This window comes from Nerophis lumbriciformis, linkage group LG23 (genome assembly GCF_033978685.3).
Source record: "Nerophis lumbriciformis linkage group LG23, RoL_Nlum_v2.1, whole genome shotgun sequence".
NCBI lineage: Eukaryota > Metazoa > Chordata > Actinopteri > Syngnathiformes > Syngnathidae > Nerophis > Nerophis lumbriciformis.
The window spans coordinates 260,484-284,579 of NC_084570.2; the positions used below are offsets into that span (position 1 = coordinate 260,484).

The window sequence follows — 24,096 nt, forward strand, 5'->3', positions numbered from 1 at the left end:
TAACAAGATTTCTTCAACTTGGACTTGAAAGCATAAATAGTATAAACACTTTTAACAGTATAACAGTACTAAACAATTCCAATAGATAACATTGGTGGCATTACCTTTTTGTTTGCTCAATTATTGCCTCCGTAAATAAAACTTCGGCATTTATCACATCCAAAGAATCTGTTTGGGCGACGAAAAACGTTGAAAGTTTTCCACTTGTATCGCTAGCAACGGCATTAGACTTGTGTTTTTTTGTCCCAACGTGGTCTTTTACATCATTAATTCCTCCGTGTCCGATCGAAAAATCTTGTCTGCACAAGGTGCAATTCGCGTAGTTTTCACCCTTTTTGGAACGGATAATTATTCCCGGATAGGCTTTTGAATATTCTTCACGGAATGACTGCAGTTTTCTTTTCGGTTTAAGACTCGTTTGCGATTTTTCTCCGGCTGATTCCATGATCGTTCGCTCGTTTGGAAACAATGGCAACTGGTGCCTCGTGCTTGGCAGCGGTGCTATAAATAGCTTCGCGCATGGCATTTGGAATGGCTCGATAGGAAGTTACGGGAAGCAGTGTCGATTGTCATTGTTGTTACGCGATTTCGTGAATAAAACTTAAAAACATTTATTTTTTTTAATGAATGAAAAACCGTATTTTTTATCAATGCAACCGTAACCCGGAATAGGTTGATGAAAACCGTACTAATTACGGGAAAACCGGAGTAGTTGGCAGGTATGCGATTTAACAACGGTATTAAAAACTCAATCGTTGGCCAAATGTATATTATTTATATCATCTATATTGCGCAACCCTACAACCAATGCTCTTAAAACAAGTGCGCACCTCCAGAAGTCTTCCAGTCTGCATGGACCACAAGAAGATCTCAAAGGAATCCTGAGCTCCTGCGCTCACCAGCTCTCCACTGACATCTACTGCAAGGGACGAGAACTGCGCAGGCCGAGGCGACGTGAACGTGCGGAAGTTCCGGTACCTTGAGCGGGTAAGTAAAAGGAAGTAAGATCACGTGATCGGTTTATAGGGCCGTAGTGTCTGACGCATCGTTACCTGTGTAGGTCAAACGCTCGAACCGTCCCGTCCAGGGATGCGCTGACGACAACAAAGCCACTGGAAGTAAATGTGACGTTGGTGATGCTGCTGGTGTGCTCTGTGAATGTCACGAAGCAAAGGCAGCTGTTGGTGTTCCAAACTTTGACCTACACAAGTAGAGGACATACTTATAATAGACGCCTGTCACTTCACAATTTTCACATGTAACTCCTCATTGTCTTCTTCTGGTCGCACTCACTTTTCCATCATCTCCCCCTGTGGCGATGTACTGTCCGTCTGGCGAGTAAGCCAGTGACGCCATGTTGTTGAAGTGTCCTTGTTGCTTAAAAACGTACGATTCACTTTGCCACTCCCACACCAGCAGCTGACCCATCCCTGAAATGTCGGCATCAGTTCAGCCAAACGTAAAATTCCAGAGATAAAAAAACCACAACAAATTCTCACCTGAGCAGCCAAATGTGATCCAGTCACCGGAGCTGTTTAGAGCTACGGAAGCGATCCTCCGGTCTGAAATACTAATCAAATCAAACTTGTTTTATGTAGCACTTTTCATACACAGGCAAGTGGCAAACACAAAGTACTGTACTAAAAAAATAAATAGAAGAAGAGAAGAAAACCCATGCACCCACACACACAAACACACACACAGCATTATTGACAATAACAAAGCAATAACAAAACATGGCATGGCACTGATGATTTAAGGAAAAACGCCACCTTTGAGGCATCACTTAATTTTACAAAAAAACATTTCCATTTGCAGGTTTCTGCGGAACATCCTCTGTAGGTATGGGTTTTGTTTACCTTATAAATGGGTTCTATTATGCAAAACCAACTTTTCTTACATGTTGGTACCGTTTTTTGTGTATTTAGTCTCTGCATAAGTCTCAAAAAACTTGAAACAAAATCATGGAGGCATGGCGAATATATTTATAAAGCAACCTTGCTTTCTTCAAAACACATCCCAAACAGAACCGTTTGTAATTTGAGACTTTAGTAACATATTTTGTCTTAATTACATCAGCAGATATCTCTGTATATGGTAGAGGTTTACTCAAAGATCTTTGCACGAGTCCACCATTTTATCAGTTGTAAGTTCCTTAAAGGGGAACATTATCACCAGACCTATGTAAGCGTCAATATATACCTTGATGTTGCAGAAAAAAGACCATATATTTTTTTAACCGATTTCCGAACTCTAAATGGGTGAATTTTGGCGAAATAAACGCCTTTCTAATATTCGCTCTCGGAGCGATGACGTCACAACGTGACGTCACATCGGGAAGCAATCCGCCATTTTCTCAAACACTGAGTCAAATCAGCTCTGTTATTTTCCGTTTTTTCAACTGTTTTCCGTACCTTGGAGACATCATGCCTCGTCGGTGTGTTGTCGGAGGGTGTAACAACACCAACAGGGACGGATTCAAGTTGCACCAGTGGCCCAAAGATGCCAAAGTGGCAAGAAATTGGACGTTTGTTCCGCACACTTTACCCACGAAAGCTATGCTACGACAGAGATGGCAAGAATGTGTGGATATCCTGCGACACTCAAAGCAGATGCATTTCCAACGATAAAGTCAAAGAAATCTGCCGCCAGACCCCCATTGAATCTGCCGGAGTGTGTGAGCAATTCAGGGACAAAGGACCTCGGTAGCACGGCAAGCAATGGCGGCAGTTTGTTCCCGCAGACGAGCGAGCTAAACCCCCTGGATGTCTTGGCTCACACCATCCCTTATGCCACTGAAGATGATCAAGAGAAGAATATTGACCCTAGCTTCCCTGGCCTGCTGACATGAGGGTATGTCTCCAGAATATATTAATTGATGAAAACTGGGCTGTCTGCACTCTCAAAGTGCATGTTGTTGCCAAATGTAAACCTAGTTCATAGTTGTTAGTTTCCTTTAATGCCAAACAAACACATACCAATCGTTGGTTAGAAGGCGATCGCCGAATTCATCCTCGCTTTCTCCCGTGTCGCTGGCTGTCGTGTCGTTTTCGCTTGCATACGGTTCAAACCGATATGGCTCAATAGCTTCAGTTTCTTCTTCAATTTCGTTTTCGCTACCTGCCTCCACACTACAACCATCCGTTTCAATACATTCGTAATCTTTTGAATCGCTTAAGCCGAGTCTGAATCCGAGCTAATGTCGCTATAGCTTGCTGTTCTTTCCGCCATGTTTGTTTGTGTTGGCTTCACTATGTGACGTCACAGGAAAATGGACGAGTGGTTAAAATCAGGCACTTTGAAGCTTTTTTTAGGGATATTGCGTGATGGGTAAAATTTTGAAAAAAACTTCGAAAAATATAATAAGCCACTGGGAACTGATTTTTAATGGTTTTAACAATTCTGAAATTGTGATAATGTTCCCCTTTAAGTGTACAGCTCCACTAATGGATATTGGAGTGTTACTTTCAAAGGCAAAATTTAAGTATTTCTAGAACCGGGTTTCGGTGCTCATCCCCCTGTGCCTCTTACCTGAGTGAGTGGATGAGGTTGAACTCCGGAAGTTCATGCAGGTGGAAGATTCCAGAGGCGAAACCCGTCACCAGGATGTGAGTGGGCTTGTGGTAAGCAGCCGCTGTCAGGTTATTAAAGTCGCCTTCTTTGTTGAAAAAATGCCTTAGGTGCGAAATGGAAAGTGTATCACTTACTCTGAAATAAATGCAAGAGAGAAATGTGAAATATTAATCTGAAATTTTGCTTACTTGCTCATCTGCTTGTATCGGACATTCTTAGTTTTCTCCCTGTTTTTGAAGTTCTGAGGTTTCCCTCTGATGATCTGCCCTTCTTCAGCTTCCTCCTCTTCTTCTTCTTCCTCTTCCTCCTGGTTGTCCGCCTGCGACGGCATCTTGGTTTTGTCCGTTTTTTTCGTCAAAACGAGGCCGTCCAGCTCGGTGTCACTCTCCCAGACACACAACGTCCCGTCCTGGCTGACTGTGTACAGCTGTCGACACAAGCACAATCATGAGGACTGCATACCTGCCAACTTTTGAAATTAGAAAAACCTAGTAGCCAGGGTCCAGGGGCCGCAGGCCCCGGTAGGTCTAGGACAAAGTCCTGTTGGGGGGTTCAGGGGGGACGCAAAATGATTATTAGCATTCAGACAGGTTAAAATGTTGCTAAAACCATCACTTTTCTATAAGTCACAGTGACTTTTCAAAACAAAAATATTACAGCAAAAATCATATGGGTTGATTGACATGTTTATTCTGTAAGCTAACTTCAATAGTTTGAAATTATTTTGACAGTTAATGCCAGTTATCCTGTCAACCTTTCACAAGACTTCAATTTGTTAATTGAAAGTATAAACACTTTTTACAGTAAACAAATGGTAAAACAGTACTAAACAATTCCATTAAAAAAAAAATTGGTGTCATTATTAACTTTCTGTCCAAGCTTGTATAATCTACTGCCTTGTTCAATTGTAAAAAATATTCTGTGCCTAAAATTCACATTTCTATCACAATTATCATACTGTAAACATGGTAAGCTAACTTCATTAAAATTAATAGTCCTGTCAATAGCATGGAATTACAATTCAAATGTAGTTTTTTTGTAAGCCTTTCAAAAGAATTCAAAATATGAAAAATTCATGAAAATTAATTGAAGCCATCAGACACTTGAAAAGTGGCACATCACATCTCTAATGTAATCATTTGAACTTTTCGACAGAAATAGCACTGCAAAAATATTAAGGACATACTTCTGTATTTTGGTAGTTATGCTGTCAACATTTAACAAGATTTCTTCAACTTGGACTTTAAAGCATAAATAGTATAAACAATTTTAACAGTATAACAGTACTAAACAATTCCAATAGATAACATTGGTGTCATTACCTTTTTGTGGCTAAAATCCAAATGTATTCTATCAGATTGATCATACTGCAAAAATGATATGGTAACTTTATGATAAGTTATTGCCTCCGTAAATAAAACTTCGGCATTTATCACATCCAAAGAATCTGTTTGGGCGACGAAAAACGTTGAAAGTTTTCCACTTGTATCGCTAGCAACGGCATTAGACTTGTGTTTTTTTGTCCCAACGTGGTCTTTTACATGGCTAATTCCTCCGTGTCCGATCGAAAAATCTTGTCTGCACAAGGTGCAATTCACGTAGTTTTCACCCTTTTTGGAACGGATAATTATTCCCGGATAGGCTTTTGAATATTCTTCACGGAATGACTGCAGTTTTCTTTTCGGTTTAAGACTCGTTTGCGATTTTTCTCCGGCTGATTCCATGATCGTTCGCTCGTTTGGAAACAATTAGCAACTGGTGCCTCGTGCTTGGCAGCGGTGCTATAAATAGCCTCGCGCATGGCATTCGGAATGGCTCGATAGGAAGTTACGGGAAGCAGTGTCGATTGTCATTGTTGTTACGCGATTTCGTGAATAAAACTTTAAACACTGCAACCGTAACCCGGAATAGGTTGATGAAAACCGTACTAATTACGGGAAAACCGGAGTAGTTGGCAGGTATGGGACTGTTCTATCCGATGTGGAAAAACTGAAAATCAACAACATTGTTTTGCATACATTTATTTCAAAGAGTAAAGACTAGGGATGTCCGATAATATCGGACTGCCGATATTATCGGCCGATAAATGCTTTAAAATGTAATATCGGAAATTATTGGTATCGGTTTCAAAATTATCGGTATCGGTTTCAAAAAGTAAAATGTATGACTTTTTAAAACGCCGCTGTGTACACGGATGTAGGGAGAAGTACAGAGCGCCAATAAACCTCAAAGGCACTGCCTTTGCGTGCCGGTCCAATCACATAATATCTACGGCTTTTCACACACACAAGTGAATGGAACGCATACTTGGTCAACAGCCATACAGGTCACACTGAGGGTGGCCGTATAAACAACTCTAACACTGTTACAAATATGCGCCACACTGTGAACCCACACCAAACAAGAATGACAAACACATTTCGGGAGAGCATCCGCACCGTAACACAACAGAACAAATACCCAGAAACCCTTGCAGCACTAACTCTTCCGGGACGCTACAATATACACCCCCCACTGCGGGAAAGACTGAACAACTCACATCCAGGCTGTCTCTCTCGAAAAAACATCCCACGATGACATCTTTGTGTCCACCCAGTGAGTAGTAGATGAGGTTTGTCCAGCGCTCCGCACCAAACACCCAAGTGGACATGTCTTTGCTGCCGACCACAAAACACCTGCGAAAGGAAAACAAAAGACAGGCTTTTCCTGCTTGTAGTTCTCCAAATATTGTGCGCCTCTTGACTTACTTGGAGTCATCGGTCCAGTCGATGCATGTGGTTTCATCATAGGGGCCATAGTAACTTTTGTCCAACACAAACGCGTTAAATTCCCGCTGTTTTCCAGGAGCGTGGTACATCAACGCAACGTTCTCCTTGGTGACCACAAACTTCCTGTAAGCAAGGAATAAAACCATGTTATGTACGTACGCATAGCAGTGGTAGATGTACATGCTATCAGACATCGTTACCTGCCGTCAGGTGAGAAGCGGATGCTGTTGACAGGTTTGTGAAAATGAAAATGATGAAGGACGGCACGCGTGATAAGACTGACCAACAACGCTGCGCCATCTGAATGTCATAGAACATACAGGATTAGTTGTCACAACATCTCAGAAAAATTCAGAGTGATTTGTTGGCTACCTTCATCCACCAGGATAGCCAGGTTCCCATCTGGAGAGACACCCACACTTGTAATGTTCTTTGTAGTGGAAACTGGTAAAGTCTCTGATGTGTTGCTGAATGACAGACAAGAGTATTGACTTCACTTTTAAATGGCTCAACATAAATGGGATACCACTGATGTATAAAGCCAAAAATACTAGATACTAGATACAAATACAAGAGGAAATATAGTTGTCTTTAGTTTTATACCACTTACTTTTTCAGGTCAAAAATGGAGACTCTGTTTCCAACCGGACTGATTACAGCGTTGCCATCTTTGGAGAAATTTAAATTCCCCTGACGATAAACCGCTCCAAGCAGATTTGAAAACTTCAAACAAACAAAAAAAAAAGAATTATTTTTTGTTTCAAGACTGTACATCAGGGGTGTCAAACTCATTTTAGATCGGGGGGCCACATGGAGAAAAAACTACTCCCAAGTGGGCCGGACTGGTAAAATCACCAATCAATCAATCAATCAATGTTTATTTATATAGCCCTAAATCACAAGTGTCTCAAAGGGCTGCACAAGCCACAACGACATCCTCGGTACAAAGCCCACATAAGGGCAAGGGTTAGGGTTAGGGTTAGGGTTAGGGTTACCCTAACCCTAACCCTAACCCAAGGAAAACTCACCCCAGTGGGACGTCGATGTGAATGACTATGAGAAACATTGGAGAGGACCGCATATGTGGGTAACCCCCCCCCCCTCTAGGGGAAATCACGGCACGATAACTTCAAAATAAAGACAACTTCAGATTGTTTTCTTTGTTTAAAAATAGAACAAGCACATTCTGAAAATGTACAAATCATAATGTTGTTGGATTTTTTTTTTTACACTTACCGTATTTTTCGGACTATAATCACAGTTTTTTTCATAGTTTGGCCGGGTGCGACTTATACTCAGGAGCGACTTATGTGTGAAACTATTAACACATTGCCGTAAAATATCAAATAATATTATTTAGCTCATTCATGTAAGAGACTAGACGTATAAGATTTCATGGGATTTAGTGATTAGGAGTGACAGATTGTTTGGTAAACGTATAGCATGTTCTATATGTTATAGTTATTTACCATAATATGTTACGTTAACATACCAGGCACGTTCTCAGTTGGTTATTTATGCCTCATATAACGTACACTTATTCAGCCTGTAAATAAATGAACACTGAAATTCAAGTATTTATTTTATATATATATATATATATATATATATATATATATATATATATATATATATATATATATATATATATAATAAAATAAATATATATATATAATAAAGTACATATATATACGTATATATATCTGTATATATATATATATATATATATATATATATATATATATATATATATATATATATAATAAAATAAATATATATATATAATAAAGTACATATATATACGTATATATATCTGTATATATATATATATATATATATATATATATATATATATATATATATATATATATATATATATAGCTAGAATTCACTGAATGTCAAGTATTTCTTATATATATATATATATATATATATATATATATATATATAATCTATGAAATACTTGACTTGGTGAATTCTAGCTGTAAATATACTCCTCCCCTTCTAGCCACGCCCCCAACCACGCCCCCGTCCCACCCGACCACGCCCACCCCCATCCCCCCACCTCCCGAAATCGGAGGTCTCAAGGTTGGCAAGTATGCCATTACTTCACATCAAATATTCCACTAAGAAATATATTTTTGGTGGAAGATTTTGCACATTTGGTAAATAAATAACCAAAAAATTTATATTTTGTTGTTTTCTTACTGTACTGAAAATGAACCGAACCGTGACCTCTAAACCGAGGTACGTACCGAACCGAAATGTTTGTGTACCGTTACACCCCTAATAGTTTACACCTTACATAGTTGTTTACAGTGAAAATGATACAATAAAATAACATTATGCAAAGGAAAAAGAAGGGGTTACATACACATAGCTGCATAATATTTATGCACGCATACATACATTATATACGTACAGTAATCACCCCTGGAACACCCTTTTTCCCTCTAAACATTTCTCTATATAAATCCAGATCGATGTCAAATCAAGCAATGCAGCAACAAGATTTATGAACAAATAAAAAGTTTATATAATTTTAGACTGCCATGCATTTCATGAACGTTGTCATTCATCAGCTAACTTCTACTACTAGCCATGATCTGTGGGGAAAAGCGATAGTTTTCTGACGAGCACTCACCTTATAAGCAAACTTCATTGCGATCGATATTCATGTAAGTAAATATAACGACTTTAGTTATTTATGAATAAACATTTATTAATACTTTGTAGGCTAAAATCCCACCGGTGCTGCTTCTCACACACGTGTATGGGGTGTGTTGACACTTGACACTTCCGCTCCGAGTGAAGTCGTCAGCACCAAACAGGCGCCCTCTGGCGGCAAGGAGGATGGTTCAGTGTATGTTTTGGTTTTTGAAGTTTATTTTCATCAATTTAAAATTTAATTTGAAAACCAAAAAAAAAAAGGTTTTAAATAAATTGTATACTTTATGTGACAAAAATAAAAATACCATTGAGCAGAAACAAAAAACTGACCAAAAACAGATGTTTTTCTACAACACCGGAACCAGAAGTTGCTGCTTTTGAAGACAAAACAGCATGTAAGAAAATAATGGTGAACCCGACCTGTTTTTTGTGCCGCTCACACTGGTGAATGAATGATGAATGAATGATAGGTGGTGGTCGGAGGGGCCGTAGGCGCAAACTGGCAGCCTCGCTTCCGTCAGTCTACCCCAGGGCAGCTGTGGCTACAAATATATATATATATATATATATATATATATATATATATATATATATATATATATATATATATATATATATATAAATTGTATTTTTTTAAATTTATTTATATCTTTTTTTGCATTCTTGCATTTTTAATTTTTAATTTTTACAACCTTTATTTATAATATTCAACATTTACATACAAGCAAATAATAATAATAATCAAAACAAGTACAGAAACAGTACAAAAACAGTACAACACAGCGCCAGGGGTTTTTAAACTCAATAAAGCAACTGAAGAAGAATGCAAAAAAAATATTTAAAAAAAATAAATAAATCAAAAAAAATATATATATAATTTTTTTTGTTTTGTTTTTTTTTAATTATTTTTTTATTCAAAAATATAATAAATATATTTAAAATATAAATAAATACAAATAAAAAATACATACTGTGTGTATATATATATATATATATATATATGTATGTGTGGGGAAAAAAAATCACAAGACTATTTCATCTCTACAGGCCTGTTTCATGAGGGGGGTACCCTCAATCGTCAGGGGATTTTAATGGGAGCTTTCGCATACCATGGTTTATATAGGGCACAGAGTGGGTGGGTACAGGCTGGCCTAGGGGCGTGGTGATTGGTTCATGTGTTACCTAGGAGGTGTTTCCGTCTATGGCGGCATGTTGTTACAATTTCGCTGCGCTTGTTGAGGGATGACAGGTCTGGACGGTAAATAATAAACAGTTTCTCTTTCAAGCATAGGTTGCATCTTTTATTACCACTATTGTAAGGTGTGCTGGATGCAAGAATTTGCCATGTTATTGAATATTCAACATTATTGTCTTTGAGGTCCCAAATGTGTTTGCTGAGTTCTGTGGTATTTCGCAGGTTTTTGTTCCTGAAAGAAGCCTTGTGGTTGTTCCATCTGGTTTTGAATTCACCCTCGGTTAATCCTACATATGTGTCGGATGTGTTAATGTCCTTGCGTATTACCTTAGATTGGTAGACAACTGATGTTTGTAAGCATCCCCCGTTGAGGGGGCAATCAGGTTTCTTTCGACAGTTACATGCTTTGTTGGTTTTGGAGTCGTTCTGACTGGGGGTCGACGGCTCATTTGCAATTGTTTTGTTGTGGTTTGAGATGATTTGTCGTATATTGTTCATGCAGCTGTAGCTCAATTTGATGTTGTTCTTGTTGAATACTTTTCTTAGGGTGTTGTCTTTGGGAAAGTGTTTGTCAATCAGGTTGAGGAATTTGTGTCCAATGTTAGTTGAGACGTTTTTGCTGTATGGGGGGTTGTACCAGATGATGCCGTTTCGTTTTCTGTTCTTTTTTGGCTGGTTTCCTGGCGTGGGTTCATAGGTGAGGGTGAAATTGTATCCGCTTTCATCAAGGGCTTTTTGGTACGGGGGGGTTGCTTGGTCAAATTCAGCTTTGCTAGATGACAGCATCGATAGCCTTTTATTGATTCCGGTAGGTATTCTTTTCGTGGTACCTACCGGAATCAATAAAAGGCTATCGATGCTGTCATCTAGCAAAGCTACTACGGTATCGAGCACTATTTTTTGGATAACCTTATTAAGACATATATATATATATATATATATATATATATATATATATATATATATATATATATATATATATATATATATATATATATATATATATATATTTATTTTTTTAAATTGACTTATATATATTTATTTTTTTAAATTGACTTATATATATTTTTTGCATTCTTCTTTAGTTGGTTTATTGAGTTTACAACCCCCTGGCGCTGTTTTGTACTGTTTTTGTATTGTTTCTGTATTTGTCTTGATTATTATTAGTATGTCTTTGTTTGTATGTAAATGTTGAATATTATAAATAAAGGTTTTAAAAAGAAAAAGAAAAAAAGAAAAGAAAAGAATGGTGACGCTCATGGATCAATGTGTTTTTATGATAAATGAAGGATACAACACCACACTGTTGATTTTCCTGCATACCAGTCCGCGGCCTTGTCTTTAAATATAAACTTCTGGTTACGGTGTCGGAATATGAAACTTTTTTTTTTTTTTTTCGTTTCTGCTGACTAATACTTTTCATTTTGGTAATATGAAATATAGAATGAAAATAACACCTTTTTGTGTATCTAGTTATTACTCTTCGACACTTAAAAAGAATAATGCTTTGTTTAACAATTTTAGCTTTTGTGTTTCAAAATAAAATTTGTGTAAACAAATCTTTTTTTGTTTTGTTTTCAGTGATGGAAATAGGTAGGTAGGTAGGTCTTTATTGTCATTGCACAAGTCCAACAAAACTTTGTTTTCAGCACAAACCTGTTCAAGATTAGACAAATAGTGTACAGGGTTACAGAACAGGAACGCTGATGGGTCGCCACAAGGGACCCCGTAAAAGATGGGAAAAAGGTCAACGCTGGGGGAGGATGAGTAAAAGAAATACAATCTAGACTGGGCTCCTAAGGGGGCCCAGTCTGGAGGGGGAAAAAACCTCCATAGCAAAGCACATATATATATATATATTACAACATACATCTCGAGACGTGCAACAGAGGGGAGGGAGTGGGGGCTACGGTGGCAGGCTGCAGCTCTTCAGGCGCTGCCCAGCTGTCCATCACCCCGAAGGGATTCGCGTCAAGGACGTTGGATGGGGGGGTGGGGTATGTGTGTGTGGCGTATATTTTTGTGGATGCATGTTTGTGTGTAAGCCTGCCGCGTGTCTCTGTTCCGCGGCCTTGGTGTTCTTGCCAGTCAGCCCAAAGTCAGTGTCTTCGCCGCACTGTCCTTCGGGAGAGTCTCGAAGCCAGGGAAACAATCCAAGTTAGAATGTTTTGTATGCGAGTGAGAATACAATTTGCTATTCACTCTAAATTGTCTATGACTGGTCCTCAAATTCATCCTGCAGGGCAGATGTTAGTGTCCAAATAAATATAATCCAATGGGTTATAAAATGAAAGAGATTGACTTTAATTGTTTACAACAGCACAGATATTTAACTTAAAATTGTATCATCATGAACAGCTTTTTCACTTAAGTGTTTTATGCCACAGGTCAAAGCAGGGCACCACATGCAGTCGCACATACTTTTGACTACCAAAAGAACATTCTACGCAGCCGTAGACAGTTTCTCTCTTTTGGTTGCCCATGCCACACAGAGCACATGGCCCCTTGGGGATGTTGTGTTTGAGGAGGTTGACGCGCGGGTGGGCGCTTTCCCTCAGGTAGGCCGTGGAGACATCCGTCATGCTGGCGGCTTTCTCGTAGTAGTCCGTCGCCGTGTCGTCCATGTAGGTGTCAGAGTGAGTGAGCTCCTCGAATGTGCTGTCGTCTGCAAACGGAGCATCGGAGATGTAGGGTAACAACCGTAGAGTTGGGAAGTGGAGGTCTCTATAACGCACCTGCTCTGAAGGGGTTCCCGTAGATGATGCCTGACAGGAAGCGGCGCAGTCGTCCCATGGAGAAGTGGCCGACGAAACCGTCCAGCTGCTCCCTCATCTGCTCTCGTTCAAATCCACCTCGAGACCCCGGTGCTACACAGATATCTGACATAGCAAAATAACTTGTATTAATGCATGGGTGTCATTTTTTGTTGGCCCTCACTGCAGTGGTGCCTCTGTTTACGTACGTCCCACTTTTCATGTGATTCGCTTGTTGACAAAAATAATTGAGTGTAACAAACCAGCCCTCCTACCTAAGTACACTATATTGCCAAAAGTATTTGGCCACCTGCCTTGACTCACATATGAACTTGAAGTGCCAATTGTTGCGTCGGACCAGTAATCTAAGTTACTGGTCAATCCCAAGTTCTTTCGATGACATATACGCTGAGTAAGAAGGACCCTCAAGACAGAATTGGAATATCATCAAGTTTTACTGAAAGTTTCAGGAGAACCACCTAGACCAATACATCCATACCGGCTTCCTAAGTTGTTCTAACATTCAAACAGGAAGAGACAACTTCTTGAATACGCAAACAGCCCCCATCGTCTCCAGAAAAAAATACAGGCTCATTGTTCTACTACAGATAAGATATAAGGGAGTACTCCAACTTCTACATTCCAAGTCTTCAAGGTAACACACACATTTTACTTGCGGACATAAAATTGAAAAATAGAAAGAGTACAAATGGAAAAACACTAGCTGGTTTAAACATGACTATGAATAAAGAAATAACTCTTAAACATATATACTGTATGCATTCTCCACAATCCCATTCCTAACCCATAGGGTTCAATAGGATGTCGGTCCACCTTTTGCAGCTATTATAGCTTCAACTCTTCTGGGAAGGCTGTCCACAAGGTTGCCGAGTGTGTTTATAGGAATTTTACGACCATTCTTCCAAAAGCGCATTGGTGACGTCACACACTGATGTTGGTCGAGAAGGCCTGGCTCTCCAGACTCCGTTCTAGTTCATCCCAAAGGTGTTCTATCCATACTTGCCAACTTCCCGAAAATTAAATTTCACAGATGCTGCCCATACCTATGCTCCTTCAAAGGCTGTGCTACTGGCAGCAAAGCATTGCACTTTCAAATACAACAATGAGTAGAGGAGTGTTATGTGTGTATATATACTCAGTGGCCTAGTGGTTAGAGTGTCCGCCCTGAGATCGGTAGGTTGTGAGTTCAAACCCCGGCCGAGTCATACCAAAGACTATAAAAATGGGACCCATTACCTCCCTGCTTGGCACTCAGCATCAAGGGTTGGAATTGGGGGTTAAATCACCAAAAATGATTCCCGGGCGCGGCCACCGCTGCTGCCCACTGCTTCCACCAACCATTCTACCAACCATTCACGAAACCCAACACAACACTCCAATACGTGCACCATGACAGCAACCATCCACCCACCACCACGAAAAGAATACCTACCGGAATCAATAAAAGGCTATCGATGCTGTCATCTAGCAAAGCTGAATTTGACCAAGCAATCCCCCCGTACCAAAAAGCCCTTGATGAAAGCGGATACAATTTCACCCTCACCTATGAACCCACGCCAGGAAACCAGCCAAAAAAGAACAGAAAACGAAACGGCATCATCTGGTACAACCCCCCATACAGCAAAAACGTCTCAACTAACATTGGACACAAATTCCTCAATCTGATTGACAAACACTTTCCCAAAGACAACAACCTAAGAAAAGTATTCAACAAGAACAACATCAAATTGAGCTACAGCTGCATGAACAATATACGACAAATCATCTCAAACCACAACAAAACAATTGCAAATGAGCCGTCGACCCCCAGTCAGAACGACCCCAAAACCAACAAAGCATGTAACTGTCGAAAGAAACCTGATTGCCCCCTCAACGGGGGATGCTTACAAACATCAGTTGTCTACCAATCTAAGGTAATACGCAAGGACATTAACACATCCGACACATATGTAGGATTAACCGAGGGTGAATTCAAAACCAGATGGAACAACCACAAGGCTTCTTTCAGGAACAAAAACCTGCGAAATACCACAGAACTCAGCAAACACATTTGGGACCTCAAAGACAATAATGTTGAATATTCAATAACATGGCAAATTCTTGCATCCAGCACACCTTACAATAGTGGTAATAAAAGATGCAACCTATACTTGAAAGAGAAACTGTTTATTATCTACCGTCCAGACCTGTCATCCCTCAACAAGCGCAGCGAAATTGTAACAACATGCCGCCATAGACGGAAACACCTCCTAGGTAACACATGAACCAATCACCACGCCCCTAGGCCAGCCTGTACCCACCCACTCTGTGCCCTATATAAACCATGGTATGCGAATGCTCCCATTAAAATCTCCTGACGATTGAGGGTACCCCCCTCATGAAACAGGCCTGTAGAGATGAAATAGTCTTGTGATTTTTTTCCCCACACATACATATATATATATATATATATATATATATATATATATATATATATATATATATATATATATATATATATATATATATATAAATAAAATAAATACTTGACTTTCAGTGAATTCTAGCTATATATATATATATATATATATATATATATATATATATATATATATATATATATATATATATATATATATATATTACACACACATGACACTCATCTACTCATTGTTGAGTTAAGGGTTGAATTGTCCATCCTTGTTCTATTCTTTGTCACTATTTTTCTAACCATGCTGAACACCCTCTCTGATGACTCATTCTGCTTCGTCTCCTTGTGTGCGCAGTTGTGCACTGCACTCTCTAAAAGCCGTAGATGTTATTGTCACATATGCAAGTACAGTAGATGGCAGTATTGTCCTGTTTAAGAGTGTCACAACATTGCTGTTTACGGCAGACGAACTGCTTTACAAGCTGTCCTCACTCAGGTCTGCATGGAGCTGGAGGGGGTGTGGCCTCCAGCTCCGCCGAATTTCGGGAGATTTTCGGGAGAAAATTTGTCCCGGGAGGTTTTCGGGAGAGGCGCTGAATTTCGGGAGTCTCCCGGAAAATCCGGGAAGGTTGGCAAGTATGCTGTTATCTGTTTTAATTATGAGACACAATTGTGTCAAAGTCATGATTTTTTTATTCATGCTTGAAGTAAGAAATGATTACTTTAAAAAAGTAGTTTTATACTTGTGAGTGTTGATGACACAGCTTTGCAACACTTGATATTCTAGTTTCAAGCATGTTTTACTCAATATAGGTCATCAAATCTCAGCAACAAGCTGTAATATCTTACTGACATCATTTAGGACCAAAACCCTTAAAACAAGTAAAACACTCTAACATAAAATCTGCTTAGTGAGAAGAATGATCTTATCAGACAGAAAATAAGCAAATATCACTCTTATTTGAGATATTTAATCTTAATTAGAGTTCAGTTTTTGCAGTGCACAACTTGTCATTTGAGCAGAAAAGCTTTAAAGCATATTCTACTTTTAATGAAAGGTAAAAATCAGAGCCACACACCTTTTCATGTCTGGCCTTGTAAATGGCAACCTATCATCAGCCGTCTCATTGGCGCTCAGCCTTTTTTTTTGCTTCTGAGGTGCATTGCGTGTTCATTCGACAGGATTGCATACCAAGTCGCCCGTCGAGTCGGACCAACAGCTCACAGATGCTGAAGGCGATGGTGGTGTGAGCGGGGATGACGATGGCCTTGTCTCGGCCTTTTGGGTTTCTGCCATCGTCGATCTGAAACTGCAACAGAGTTGAATTCCGTTTGACTGGTGTGGAGGACAACTTATACCAGACACAATAAGTCAATTCAATGCAATTTCATTGACTTGATTTGTGTTGCACCATTGTGAATTGTTTCAGCTTCTTTGTAATTCTAGTGTTCTGCGGTCGCTAGCAGAGGTGGGTAGTAACGCGCTACATTTACTCCGTTACATCTACTTGAGTAACTTTTGGGATAAATTGTACTTCTAAGAGTAGTTTTAATGCAGCATACTTTTACTTTTACTCGAGTATATTTATAGAGAAGAAACGCTACTTTTACTCCGCTCCATTTATCTACATTCAGCTCGCTACTCGCTACTGATTTTTATCGATCTGTTAATGCACGCTTTGTTTGTTTTGGTTTGTCAGACAGACCTTCAAAGTAGGATCTATCGCATGACTCCGTTTCACCAATCAAATGCAGTCACTGGTGACGTTTGACTCCGTTTCACCAATCAAACAGAGCCAGGCGGTCATGTGATTAACTCATACTTGCCAACCCTCCCGGATTTTCCAGGAGACTCCCGAAATTCAGCGCCTCTCCCGAAAACCTCCCGGGACAAATTTTCTCCCGAAAATCTCCCGAAATTCAGGCGGAGCTGGAAGCCACGCCCCCTCCAGCTCCATGCGGACCTGAGTGACGTCAGGTGCGCAACACCACGTAAATCATTGGCCAACCAAAAAGTAACCCCAGTACGCTATAGCCAACATTCACCAGGAGATGGCAACAGACAAACATAGATCACTATTACATTCCTCCCCTTTTAGAAATGTATAGAAGTTACTCAAAATAAATAAACAACCCAACCAAAAAATGCAGCAGCTCGATTAAAAAACTGTACTTAAGCCACATTCTTTTCTTTTTTTTTTAGTACTGAACTCTTAACCCTCATTTGTAAAAAAAATAACATGCTTATTATACAAACAGTATTTGTACACCTTTAACACAGATTTTTATACTGTCTTCAGAGATTCAGTTTTTTTGGTGGTACTCGAAACATTTCTGGGTAACTGCAAAAGGGTGTTCAGCATGGTTAGAAAAATAGTGACAGAGAATAGAACGATGGACAATTCAACCCTTAACTCAACAATGAGTAGATGAGTGTTATGTGTGTGTATATGTGTAAATAAATGAACACTGAAATTCAAGTATTTCTTTTATATATATATATATATATATATAATAAAATATATATATATAGCTAGAATTCACTGAAAGTCAAATATTTCTTATATATATATATATATATATATATATATATATATATATATATATATATATATATATATATATATATATGAAATACTTGACTTGGTGAATTCTACCTGTAAATATACTCCTCCCCTCTTAGACCCGCCCCAACCACGCCCCCGCCCCACCCTGACCACGCCCCCCCCACCCCCAACCTCCCGAAATCGGAGGTCTCAAGGTTGGCAAGTATGGATTAACTGCACATAAAGTTTCAGCTTACATGAACTCAACGTCAAATTTGAGGAAGCACATCGCGGTAAGTAAGTAAGTAGATATTTTGGCTGTCACCGTAGGCTGATGTTAGCTTCCCTGCTATGAATCACTGTCAAATGTACATCATGTGGGGACATTTATAAACGCACTGCAGCCTCATAGACACACACACACACACACACACACACACACACACACACACACACACACACACACACACACACACACACACACACACACACACACACACACACACACACACACACTCACACATGCATACAAACACCAATCAGAAGTGCACAGTGTGTTCTCAGGTGCAGCCCACACCTATCAGTTTATGATTTGCGTAAAGGCTAACTTGTTATTTTCCTTTGTAATCTCGGCCTACTGAGCTATGGTGCTGTTAAGTTATTGTGGCTCAATTTGCCTTAATTTTTTTTATTTTAATGAATTATTATTTAATATATATTATTGTTTTAGTTGCTTAAGAGATATTCCTGGCTCTGATCTTGCTCATTGCTATTTTTATGTTTTTGTGCATTATTTGTTGCCGTCATCATTAAACCAACAGGTTACTCATTAGTTACTCAGTACTTGAGTAGTTTTTTCACAACATACTTTTTACTTTTACTCAAGTAAATATTTGGGTGACTACTCCTTACTTTTACTTGAGTAATAAATCTCTAAAGTAACAGTACTCTTACTTGAGTACAATTTCTGGCTACTCTACCCACCTCTGGTCGCTAGATGCCAATGACAACTCTTTACCCTCATGGTCGTACGCCTCATGCCAGCATGGACCGTCAGCGAGCACTGGCGCGTGGTGCGGATGCTCTCCATGACGACGCACAGGACGCCCCGCCCACTCACTCTGGACTGGCGGACAAGGCAGTGGTCCAGGTCCGCTTTCCTGAAACCCAGTTTGTTGGTTGTTTTGGTCGTGTTATTGACACTGAGGGTGGCGCACTGGTGTCAGTGTAGAATAACATCATCATTTATTTAGGAAAGACCTCATCTCACGTTCCCGCCGTCACAAATAGGTCAGAGGTCAAAGGTCATTTATACATCTTACGTTGCGTTTTGGGGGCAATAAAGGATTTGACGTGTGCATTTCTGTCTGAAAAATGATAATCAGGATATTTTGTTCAAACTGCAGCGATCTTTAAAGTATGGGCAAGGAATACATATGGCCTATTACATCATTAAACTTAAATATATATTCAAAATGTTTAAATGTAAAATACTGAGGGAAAATATGCATACATATTTTAATATTTTATTTAAAAAAAAAACCTTCTTAACTGAAAATGTCCTAATTATTCACTAATAATTAACTATTTATTCAATTACACTTTTGGTGTGTATATTTTACAGAATGCATATGCAGTATTATATGTCCCGACTTGCTTTCTGTCTGAAAAATATCCAATCAGGGTATCTTGTTCCACAGGATGTCACAAAAGTATAGACATTATTTACATACTGTATACTATGCAATTATAATACAACATATACACATATATATATATATATATATATATATATATATATATATATATATATATATATATATATATATATATACATACATATATATATATATATATATATATATATATATATATATATATATATATATATATATATACATATATATATATATATATATATATATATATATATATATATATATATATATATATATATATATATGTGTATATATATACATATATATATATATATATATATATATATATATATATGTATATATATATATATATATATATATATATATATATATATATATATATATATATATATATATATATATATATATATATACATATATATATGTATATATATATATATTAAATCAATGTAACATATACACTATAATCTAGGTACATACTGTATGTTATTATTTTTAAACAAATGTATTCATTGAATTTTTTTATTTATGTTATTATATACAGTAAATACAGTATACATATTTATTTTAATTTTAAACGTTGTTATTATTATTAATAAGTTGATTATCAACCAAATTAGACTTGTTATGTACAGTATGTATATTTTACAGAATGTGTAGACAGTATTTTACGTCCAAACTTGTTTTCTGTCCAAAAAAATAATAATCAGGATATTTAGTTCTATAGGGTGTCATGAAATACATATATTACACAACTATAACGAATAAGTATAGTATTTTTAAATGTATATATGTCTATATTCACAGTACAATAAAATTATATGTTTCATTATATAATTGATCAAATATATCAATTGAAAACATTACATTATTGTAAATACGTTGTATTGTTCCCATATTTGTCATATATTTAATTTCTAAAAACATTTATTAATTCATGAATTATTAATCAAATTATACTTTTTTGGTATGTATTTTTTACCGAATGTGTATGCATTATAACATGTCCAGACTTGTTTTCTGTCCGAAAAATAATAATTAAGTTATCTTGTTCTCCAGGGTGCATATTATATACAGTTATACAAATATTTGTGCTAAAAAATGTAATTTTATATATGATATAAGAATATGTAAATAGCACTATAAATACATATCTTAACCAGTGAAGTTGTCACGTTGTGTAAATGGTAAATAAAAACAAAATACAATGATTTGCAAATCCTTTTCAACTTATATTCAATTGAGTAGACTGCAAAGACAAGATACTATAAAACTTTATTTTTTGCAAATATTAGCTTATTTGGAATTTGATGCTTGCAACAAAAAAGCTGGCACAAGTGGCAAAAAAGACTGAGCAAGTTGAGGAATGCTCATCAAACACTCATTTGGAACATCTCACAGGTGAACAGGCTAATTGGGAACAGGTGGGTGCCATGATTGGGCATAAAAGCAGCTTCTATGAAATGCTCAGTCATTCACAAGCGAGGATGGGGCGAGGGTCACCACTTTGTCAACAAATGGCTGAGCAAATTGTTCAACAGTTTAAAAAACACCTTTTTTTAACGAGCTATTGCAAGGAATTTAGGGATTTCACCATCTACGGTCCGTAATATCATCAAAAGGTTCCGAGAATCTGGAGAAATCACTGCACGTAAGCGATGATATTGTGGACCTTCTATCCCTCAGGCGGTACTGCATCAAAAAGTGTGTGTAAAGGATATCACCACATGGGCTCAGGAACACTTCAGAAAACCACTGTCAGTAACTACAGTTGGTCGCTACATCTGTAAGTGCAAGTTAAAACTCTACTATTCAAAAAGAAAGCCATTAATCAACAACACCCAGAAACACTGCCGGCTTCACTGGGCCCGAGCTCATCTAAGATGGACTGATACAAAGTGGAAAAGTGTTCTGTGGTCTGACGAGTCCACATTTCAAATTGTTTTTGGAAACTGTGGACGTGGTGTCCTCCGGACCAAAGAGGAAAAGAACCATCCAGATTGTTATAGGCGCAAAGTGTAAAAGGCAGCATGTGTGATGGTATGGGGGTGTATTAGTGCCCAAGACATGGGTAACTTACACATCTGTGAAGGCTCCATTAATGCTGAAAGGTACATACAGGTTTTGGAGCAACATATGTTGCCATCCAAGCAACGTCATCATGGACGCCCCTGCTTATTTCAGCAAGATAATGCTAAGCCACGTGTTACATCAACGTGGCTTCATAGTAAAAGAGTGCGGGTACTAGACTGGCCTGCCTGTAGTCCAGACCTGTCTCCCATTGAAAATGTGTGGCGCATTATGAAGCCTAAAATAGCAGAAGGGAGACCCCCGGACTGTTGAACAACTTAAGCTGTACATCAAGCAAGAATGGGAAAGAATTCCACCTGAGAAGCTTCAAAAATGTGTCTCCTCAGTTCCCAAACGTTTACTGAGTGTTGTTAAAAGGAAAGGCCATGTAACACAGTGGTAAAAATGCCCCTGTGACAACTTTTTTGCAATGTGTTGCTGCCATTAAATTCAAAGTTAATGATTATTTGCACACAAAAAATATCTTGTCTTTGCAGTCTATTCAATTGAATATAAGTTGAAGAGGATTTGCAAATCATTGTATTCTCTTTTTATTTACCATTTACACAACGTGACAACTTCACTGCTTTTGGGTTTTGTACATATATACATTTATATTTATGTATATCTATACATATATATATATATATATATATATATATATATATATATATATATATATATATATATGTATATATTAATAAAACATATGTATTTGTTATTTAAATATTAATTTCTGATTGATAATCAATTATGAATTAAATTTCTTGTTGGACCTCAGCACATTTTTAAAACCCTTTTTTAAAAAGTTATCAGTCAGTCAGCTCCGCGGAACAAGTTTGGACACCACTGAGTATATATGCTGACCAGGGGCGCTGCTAGAGATTTTGGGCCCCATGAAAAGAATCTTTACAGGGCCCCCAACACAGTGTCATTATTTTTTCTGTATTATAATTTCATCATCATTAGGGGCCTCTCTGGGCCCCCCTCCATCATGGGCCCCTAGAATCCGTCTCCTTTTCGGCGCCCCTGATGCTGACACAGCGTTAAACCTGATGATCACTACCTGGCGCTGAGTTCTCGCAGCAAAGTGGGCACCTCCAGCTCGTGTTTGGTCACGATGCCGAAAGAAGCCTTGACGGCCACCGAGTCTGAGCCGCTGACGTTGAAGCCCACGTCGTTAACCAGGTGGTTCCCAAGTCGCCCATTGAGGGCCACGTCCGATTTGTCCTCATAGTTGAGCAGCTGATAAGAAGACACGCCTGCAAGCAAATAAAGACAAACTAGTGATGGAATTACGGACTCTTCATGCTCGCTGTACCTGCTGTAATCTCTTTCTCCCCGACCAGGATGTCTTTGAGGGAGAACGCCGTGGACGCGTATTTCTTCTTCTTCCAGAAACGCCTCTTTCGCTTCCTGGTGACCAGACTGAGGGGCTGGTATCGGTCGGCCTCGCTCAGGCTCGGGACGGGGATCAGCCTCCCCGTGTCGCCCACCTGCTTCACAAAGTTCTTGGTGGCTGCTGCAAACATTTTTAAAGGACGCCGGATAAAGGAAGGCTTTGTGTCCCTTTAAACATTTCAGCTGATGAATAATGCAGAGAGTTTGTAAGGCAATATGTGTCACCTGATAGGCTGCATCTTCCTGTCACATGACAAACCATGCAGGTTACCATTCAACAACTGTGAGTTTTAGAAGAAGAACACACACACGTGTGCTTTTAACCCCTTTTCCAACTTCTTTACATCTGTCCATTTTCTACAGCTTGGATATTTTTGTCTTCATGCATGAGGGCCGACTTGCCCTCTTTGTGGTTCTGCTCCTGACTTTTGACTGCGCGTTCAGGAATAGACTTCCTGTTTGAAAAAGTTAGTCTTTCATGTCGACGTGATACAACTTATCGTTTAGTTTAGAGCATGGGTGTCAAACTCCGGCCCGCGGGCCAAATTTGGCCCGCCGTGTAATTTCATTTGGCCCTTGAGGCAATATCAAATTAACATTAGAGCTGGCCCGCATTCACCGCTAATATTCATACTTGCCAACCCTCCCGATTTTCAGTGCCCCTCTCGAAAATCTCCCGGGGCAACCATTCTCCCGAATTTCTCCCGATTTCCACCCGGACAACAATATTGGGGGCGTGCCTTAAAGGCACTGCCTTTAGCGTCCTCTACAACCTGTCGTCGCGTCTGCTTTTCCTCCATACAAACAGCGTGCCGGCTACTGTCACATGATATATGCGGCTTCTACACACACATAAGTGAATGCAAGGCATACTTGATCAATAGCCATACAGGTCACACTGAGGGTGGCCGCATAAACAACTTTAACACTGTTACAAATATGCGCCACACTGTGGACCCACACCAAACAAGAATGACAAACACATTTCGGGAGAACATCTTTTTTTTTTT

The 24,096-nt window shown here is 38.6% G+C and overlaps 2 protein-coding genes across 3 annotated transcripts in view; both read right to left on the bottom strand.

The window, feature by feature from the left end:
- pwp2h (PWP2 small subunit processome component) overlaps window positions 1–9,159 on the bottom strand; it is a 31,051-nt gene extending 21,892 nt beyond the window's left edge. The window contains exons 1-12 of the mRNA XM_061985449.2: window positions 8,986–9,159; window positions 6,952–7,064; window positions 6,714–6,808; window positions 6,542–6,641; window positions 6,321–6,464; window positions 6,113–6,248; window positions 3,762–4,000; window positions 3,532–3,675; window positions 1,500–1,570; window positions 1,294–1,430; window positions 1,053–1,201; window positions 831–978 (exon numbers count right to left, since the gene is read on the bottom strand). Coding sequence (XP_061841433.1) covers window positions 831–978; window positions 1,053–1,201; window positions 1,294–1,430; window positions 1,500–1,570; window positions 3,532–3,675; window positions 3,762–4,000; window positions 6,113–6,248; window positions 6,321–6,464; window positions 6,542–6,641; window positions 6,714–6,808; window positions 6,952–7,064; window positions 8,986–9,003 — 1,494 coding nt within the window. The 5' untranslated portion in view covers window positions 9,004–9,159. The remainder of the gene's footprint in view (window positions 1–830; window positions 979–1,052; window positions 1,202–1,293; window positions 1,431–1,499; window positions 1,571–3,531; window positions 3,676–3,761; window positions 4,001–6,112; window positions 6,249–6,320; window positions 6,465–6,541; window positions 6,642–6,713; window positions 6,809–6,951; window positions 7,065–8,985) is intronic.
- Window positions 9,160–12,569: 3,410 nt separating this feature from the next.
- pjvk (pejvakin) lies at window positions 12,570–23,217 on the bottom strand. Of its 2 annotated transcripts, none has more exons than XM_061985448.1 (6): window positions 23,007–23,217; window positions 22,752–22,947; window positions 18,955–19,096; window positions 16,583–16,700; window positions 13,039–13,085; window positions 12,570–12,920 (listed from the first exon to the last, which is right to left on the bottom strand). In XM_061985448.1, the coding sequence occupies exons 1-6, from the start codon at window positions 23,215–23,217 to the stop codon at window positions 12,570–12,572; spliced, it is 1,065 nt and encodes a 354-aa protein (XP_061841432.1). The 2 variants fall into 2 exon arrangements, with proteins under 2 accessions (XP_061841432.1, XP_061841431.1); XM_061985447.1 differs by having other exon boundaries at window positions 12,570–12,871; window positions 12,942–13,085.
- Window positions 23,218–24,096: the final 879 nt, after the last annotated feature.

Excerpts from the sequence above, each read along its gene's own strand:
- pjvk (XM_061985447.1), bottom strand. The coding sequence starts at position 23,217 with ATGTTTGCAGCAGCCACCAAGAACTTTGTGAAGCAGGTGGGCGACACG. Across the intron at positions 19,097-22,751 it reads CTGCGAGAACTCAGCGCCAG|GAAAGCGGACCTGGACCACT; the intron begins GTAGTGATCATC and ends ACTGGGTTTCAG. Across the intron at positions 16,701-18,954 it reads TGAGGCGTACGACCATGAGG|TTTCAGATCGACGATGGCAG; the intron begins GTAAAGAGTTGT and ends ACTCTGTTGCAG.